At 46.6% G+C, this 6,386-nt stretch overlaps 1 protein-coding gene across 1 annotated transcript; it reads right to left on the minus strand.

Moving 5' to 3' along the window:
* Nucleotides 1-1,268: 1,268 nt before the first annotated feature.
* ARMC6 (armadillo repeat containing 6) lies at nucleotides 1,269-6,200 on the minus strand. The gene is made up of 7 exons (XM_010086961.1): nucleotides 6,077-6,200; nucleotides 5,710-5,792; nucleotides 4,813-5,383; nucleotides 4,189-4,334; nucleotides 3,479-3,610; nucleotides 2,845-2,982; nucleotides 1,269-1,991 (listed from the first exon to the last, which is right to left on the minus strand). The coding sequence occupies exons 1-7, from the start codon at nucleotides 6,195-6,197 to the stop codon at nucleotides 1,779-1,781; spliced, it is 1,404 nt and encodes a 467-aa protein (XP_010085263.1). The 5' UTR covers nucleotides 6,198-6,200; the 3' UTR covers nucleotides 1,269-1,778.
* Between the last annotated feature and the right edge of the window lie 186 nt (nucleotides 6,201-6,386).

The following is a 6,386-nucleotide window of genomic DNA, read 5'->3' on the forward strand; positions in this document are numbered from 1 at the left end:
TGTCCGGCCCCGGTGTCCTGCAGGGCAGCCTGGTGCACAGCCAGGTCCTTGCAGGGCTTTGCCCAACAGCCCCTTCACCCTGGATCTGTGCATTCCCCACACCCCCCCCGGGGTTAAAAACAAAAGGTTATAGCTACGAGAAGCACCAACACTTGTTTAAAGAAGACAAATAAATGCAAGCTTTCCTGCCAAGTGGGGAAAGCCCCCGTTTGATCCTCTCATGGCCCCACGTTAAGCTCCAGTGCTGATTCTCACCCCTCCCAGACCCACCAGCGAAGCCCAAGAGCGTGAGGCCGCACCAGATGAGTGCCCCAGCGCAATCATGTTCCCTCTTCAACGCAGGGCACCCCCAGGACTCGGGGCCTCAGGGTCTCTTTTCATCAGCTCTTCCTGCCCGCTCTGCCCCAAAGGAGGGGGTACCTGACCCCAGGAGCTCAGCTCAGGTCAGAGTCGTGCACAAACACCCCGAGCCTCTCACACCGCAGGGAGAGAAGAGACTCAGGCAGCTTCCCCTCCTACAAACACTCCCACAGGGGTAGAAGCTTTTGAAGAACACAACGACCTTTGCCATCTGCCAGCAGCTAGCGCAGGGCTGCAGGAGGCTTTACTCACAAACTCAGCACCAAGGCATTTCCACCACTTTTCCCATCTCAAAAAGGCTCCGTAAAGAGCCAACCACCCTTGTACAATTTAATGTTTTATAGGGTCAACGTTTCTACAGAGATTATCACACCAGCAAACATCCACTCAAGTACAACATCAGCAGCAGCATAGGAGGAAGGTTCAGCACCAGAACAGGGCTGGTAACAGCACGGCCCAGCAAGAAACAGGAGCCGCTTGCCTGGGGCCACGCAGAAGCTGAGACTTCAGAACCTTTCTGGATGTTTCACCTCTCCTGTTTTGCCCCCAAGTCCGCAGTTGTCTTCAGTCCACGAGGCACACGGCCTCTTCATCACAGCACTCTTGGATGCAGTGAAGCGCCGCCGTGCGAAGATGGAACCAAAGCCTGGGCTCCCCACCCAGTGCCGGCTTCCTGCTGCGTGGTTCCACTCCCAGTTTGTCCCTGCTTTGAAACAACCACCACCCTTACTACCAGCCCCCATCTTGTTCATCTCGCTGAAAGAGAACATGAACTTTCCTCCTGGATGCAAATGGCAACATCAAAGTCTGTTGCTTTGGGCCATACTATCCAAAATCCTTACTTTGCTCTTGGTTAAAATGTTACGTTGGCTGAAAATCCAAAAGAAAGCAGCAATACAGAATATGGTCAGCAGTAAAACAACGGTTAGCAGAACAGAACAACAGGACAGAGCACATTCACAATGTTCCTCCCCATCCATCCCATAACCCGATCAGGCTGCCAGCCTCCATCGGCAGAGAGTAGAGGAAGAAATCAGAACCAGCTGCCACAGTACGTACCAACCTCCTATCAGAAAAAAATTCCACTTTTGCTCTTACTGTACAGAACAGAGCAGGCGGGAACAGCCCTGTTCTGTACATAAGTAACATAGATAACAACATGGGGGAGCAGATCATCTTCAGGCGTTAGATGATTTGAGGAATGACTATTACACAGAGTTGCTTCGCAGCCTGTGAATGCATAAAGCTGTTTCAGCTGTAGCTCCCAATAAAAAGTTCACTGCAGCCTCACAAGCCAGGCATTTGCTTCAGATATTCCAGTTCAATGTAACTGCAAATTAATCCATGCCGCTTTGTTTCCCCCCTCAGGCTTCATGTACACAGATGTCTCGAAGCTCATGGCTCCGCGGAGTGATGGTTCACTGAGCCAGGCTTCCCTTCTGACCTGTCCACAGCTCTCGGAGCTCCACTTTGCAGCCGAGATCCCTCAGCGCAGCTTTGGCCACATCGTCGCAGTCCTTGTGTGTCGCACGAGCTTCTGTTATGAGGTTCTCAGCTCCCATCTCTAAGATGGGCTGAGAAAAGTCCCGGCTCCGGGAGACCAGGTTGCGGATCAGCATGCAAGCCTGTTTCTGAGGAGAGAGGTAAATGAGAGACATCAGCATCTTCTGCAGGGAAACAGCCTCCACAGAGGATGCTGGCACACACAGCGCCGATCTGGCTCCAACTAAAGAATGTTTTCTGGGCAACCAAATGTGAGATGCTGCAGAGAGCAACAAACTATCTCCTGGAAGAAGAAAATCTATCGACAAAAGTATGGCTGCTATTTCACACAGTTATACAACAAAACCTCCTGCTGCTGTGAGAGCACCAGCAGATCTCAAACACCAGCCCGGCAACACCAAGTGCTTCTTTAAATCATCCTAAAACAGACTTCTCCAGTCACAGCAGACCCACCTTTCCAACCCACGTACGCTGTTCCAGGCACCTTCCCTGGCACTTAGCTTAAACTACTCTTTCAGAAAATATTTTCTGTGGTATACTCCAGAGAGCACAAAAGTGGACACAGAACCTACTGAGACTTGCATGAGAAACCAGAGGCTAACTTCTTGCCGTGTAGGCATTTTATTCGACTCTGGAGAACAGCTACCAATGTCTCCTATAGGACAGGTAACATCGTAGCACAGGGTGGGCCTGAAAGAGCCTCTCCTCATCCTGCTCTTTCAAGGAGGAGGAAAAGTAATGCCTGGAAGAGAAGCATGGCATTACGCAGCCGCTTGAACCTGAATTCAGGTGGATTTGAAACCCAAACTAAATTTTGCTCTGATCACATCAGGGGGACAGGTGGAGGGAATCCTGCATTTAGATACTGCATTCCCACCACACTCTGAATTTTTCGGTATTTGTCAAGGAAAGGATAAATGAAGCAGTGAACACAGCCAACACTAATCCTGAATAAATAATCAAGTGCTCTGAGGCAAATACCTGTACAGCCACTTCTCGTGGGTGTGCTTTCATAGCCTGAAGAGCTGCCAACGCCCCTCCGCCTTCCATGATGACATTACAGTTCTCAGGTTTGCGCAAAGCCAACATGCACAAGGCTGCACAGCCCTGCTCACAGATCTGCAATGCAAAGGGGAAGAGACACTCACTGGCTGAAAGTGTTGCTTTAAGGAAAAAAAAGCGTTTGGAGTTTGGGTTTTTTTTGGCAATTTAAAAAAATTTTTTTTTTTTTTTTAACATTTCTTCCACATAAACATCCTGCTTTTCTGGCGTGTAAACCAAGTTTTACACCCCAGAGGTGAAAAACACTCTATCCAGTATCCGACTGGTTCAGGAACAAGAAAGTAATCCAGTAAAGTGGGCTTATCTTTACATTTACACAAATATTTGCCAAAGTAGGCACTTAAACCTTTAACATCCAGTTCTTATAGAGTGGTTAATACATCGCTCAGTTGCAATCATCTAACAACTGTACTCGAATGTATCTGCTCTCAGCATAAGCTGTTTATCACAAGTCAGAGCAGCACCGTGGGCTGTTACCACAGGTTGGGATCAGCCCAAACCTGATCTCTGTTCCCAGCCCTGGTGGGACTCCACCAGCCACTTCGGTGCGTACCTGAGGGTTCGAGAGGTGATGGCTTATAGCGAGCACAATGAGGTCCGTCGCCCCAGCATTCACGATGGCATCTTTCACATCGTCGTTACCCGCCACCGCACGGATGGCACTCAGCACCTGCTTCACCACGTCCTGTGTTCAGCAAGAAAAAACAGTTCAGAAAGCTACGGAAAGAGTTTTACAGACTTTTGAAAGCCAACCAGAACATCTCCCAGCAACTCCATTCAAACAGTTGTCATTCCCAGTTACGAACAGCAACACAATTCTCAGTTACTCACATCTCGGGCACGCTTTCTTGCTAGACAGAGTAATAAGGAACCTTGTTAGTTTGGCAAAGGTTTTCAAAGAAGCTTAAAGAACCAAACATCAACGCTGTGTGACTCAAGCATCTAAGTCCTCTTGAGTCTCTTCTAGCTAATGGTGGAAAACCAGAAGCTCAGCTTTTCTGGGAGCAAGCAGAGTTCTGCTCATGGAGCGTGCAGGACAGATGAAGAACCCATAAACAAGGGGCTCAGGATTACTGCATTCTTACCGGACAGAGCACCTGTAACCTCATTCTGTATGTAAGGCTGTAAACAGGCATCAATGGTTGGGTTTCATCCCCAAATGTACCTGAAACAATGCACAGCCCGTTCCCAGCCAGGACTTTAAACTGAAGAGCATGCCCTGCTGCATTACCTCCACTCCCAAGAACACTTTATATCGCTCACCGGACGGTCAATGCTGTCAGCCAGGAGAGCCACCATGAAATTTAAGCCGCCAAGGTCCACAATCTCTTGACAGAATTCGTTCCTGACAGAGAGGCGAGAAAGGGTGGCACAGAGTTCACTGAGAACACTGGAGTTATCTGTGAATGCTGCAGAGGAGAGATGATGAATGGGTAAGGAAGGATGGGTGCTGCAGAATCAACATGATTTTGCTTCATTAAAAAACCCAAACAGGAAACAGTGTATTTCACTTCCTATATTAAAACAGCACAGATGACACCCTGTTGACCCTGTATCTAAGACTGAGACAGAATATCTTTCCTTGGCAAGGATGCGGCACCTCTGCAGGGATAATGTGCCTGCAAACATGCATTAGGCTGTAAAATACTTCCTAGATAGGCTGACAAATAGCTCTGATAACTGCCACCGCGGTGCTGCTGATAGCCTTTGGAGAACTCGTATTATTTTTCTCTCTCGGGGCTCACTTCATCAAAAGAATTAAACATCCTTTTAGTGGCAAATTTCTGAATCATCTCTCAGGAGCTCCAAGTTGCAACAAAGCAATTTTGAGATCAGAAAGCACATACAATTCAAAATTAGGATCAACAGTCACGGGGTTAACTTTACCTTTTGCAGCTTCAATGAGGACTCTCAACCCATCATGTTCCAAAACAATCATTTTGGCATGATCGTGAGCATGACCAAAAGGCACACGGATGTCATCATCAAACGTCATGATCCTGAGCGCTGAGGAGGCCGTTCGGACGACATCGGCACTGTCCCCGTGCTGGACTATAGCTCCAGTCAGAAGTGGCAGAACCCCACCTTTCACAAAGTCCTGACGATTCTGCTCGTGCTTCAGACAGGCATGCCGAATGCATCGGATCCCAGCCAGCGTCATTTCCGCATCCTCCCTATATTCTTTCAGAGTTTGTAGCAGTAGGTCCTGGCCAGCGGAGTCAAGTAGGTCTGGCTGCCCATCCAAGACGGCAGACAGAGTATTAAAGGCTTTCAGCATTAAATTTCTGTCTCCTGAAGCCAACTGGCAGGCAGAGAATACCACAGAATAGGCACCATTCTGCCCAGCCAGGTAGCGGAAAGCCAGCTGTTCCTTGCACTGATCAGTGAAGATCACCATCTGCTCAGCCATCTCAGCAAGATCAGAGTCAGCAACGGCCCTCCCAAGGGAATCTAAAGTCTAAAGAAGACAACAACAGTTACTTTTTGATTCGAACTGTGAAGGAACAAGAACAGTTCTTTAGAGTCAGTTAAATTTGTTTATTTATAACAATATCCTTCTTTTAAATTTAAAAGTAGTTTGACATATCTAAGAAATGGCTGTCTCAATGAGCAGCAATCTAGCTCTTTGAACTTTTATGTTAATCCTAGTTTGCAGGATAGATGGGATTAACTCACAAAGAAATGGGACAGAAGTCAGATGTATGTCTCATTATTCTTTAGTCTATTACTTAAACTATTATATAACCCTGATCCTCAGAAGACAACATAAATCTATGCTCCTACCAGCAAAATTTTATGCCTTTGCTTTTGACCATTTTCAGAGGCAGGCTGCCGCACAGCTTTCACAATATTGCTTAGGTCAACCCCTGAAAGGAAGAACAAAACCAAGACTGATATCAGTTACAGGAGCTTGGGAAAAAATTCATCAAGCTAACTACAGTGAACAAAGATAAACTCATGACTGAGATTTTCAGTCATAATTACTTCATGAAACAAGGTTAGCATTAATAGTTTTTATGTTCCACTTCACAAAGGCTTCTTTTTAACACTACGTGATCAATCTTTGCATCCAGGTTCTCTTAAATTTTGAGATATGTAAAATCTCAGTCTATGATCATCTGAACTGCAAAAGTAGATGAATTTGCAATACCTTGGGACTCAAACTGCTGCACAGCTTCTCTCACAGCCTCTTCTGGATCCATTTCAAATTCTGTAATGTTTTCTTGCACTGCATCATCAAATGTTTCCTGCGCAATCTGTTTCGATCCCATTTTACTTGGATAAACTGCTTCCTCGTCCTGTCATTAAGATAGTCTACAATCAGTTTCGGTGCAAAACCTCCTGAGGTTAATCAGAAACAAAGGAAGCGACTTGCTCCTTTCCAACACAAAAGCACAGAACTTGAAATCAAGAATATATAGTCAAAGCCATGTTTGGTTTTGTTTTGTTTTTTTTTTTAA

Source organism: Pterocles gutturalis, unplaced genomic scaffold (assembly GCF_000699245.1).
Source record: "Pterocles gutturalis isolate BGI_N339 unplaced genomic scaffold, ASM69924v1 scaffold34696, whole genome shotgun sequence".
Taxonomy (NCBI): Eukaryota; Metazoa; Chordata; class Aves; order Pterocliformes; family Pteroclidae; genus Pterocles; species Pterocles gutturalis.

Coding starts and splice junctions, on each gene's coding strand:
- ARMC6 (XM_010086961.1), bottom strand. CDS start 6,197: ATGGGATCGAAACAGATTGCGCAGGAAACATTTGATGATGCAGTGCAA. Junction 5,793..6,076: donor GCAGCAGTTTGAGTCCCAAG/GTATTGCAAATT, acceptor TCTTCCTTTCAG/GGGTTGACCTAAGCAATATT. Junction 4,335..4,812: donor CCTCATTGAAGCTGCAAAAG/GTAAAGTTAACC, acceptor TCTCCTCTGCAG/CATTCACAGATAACTCCAGT.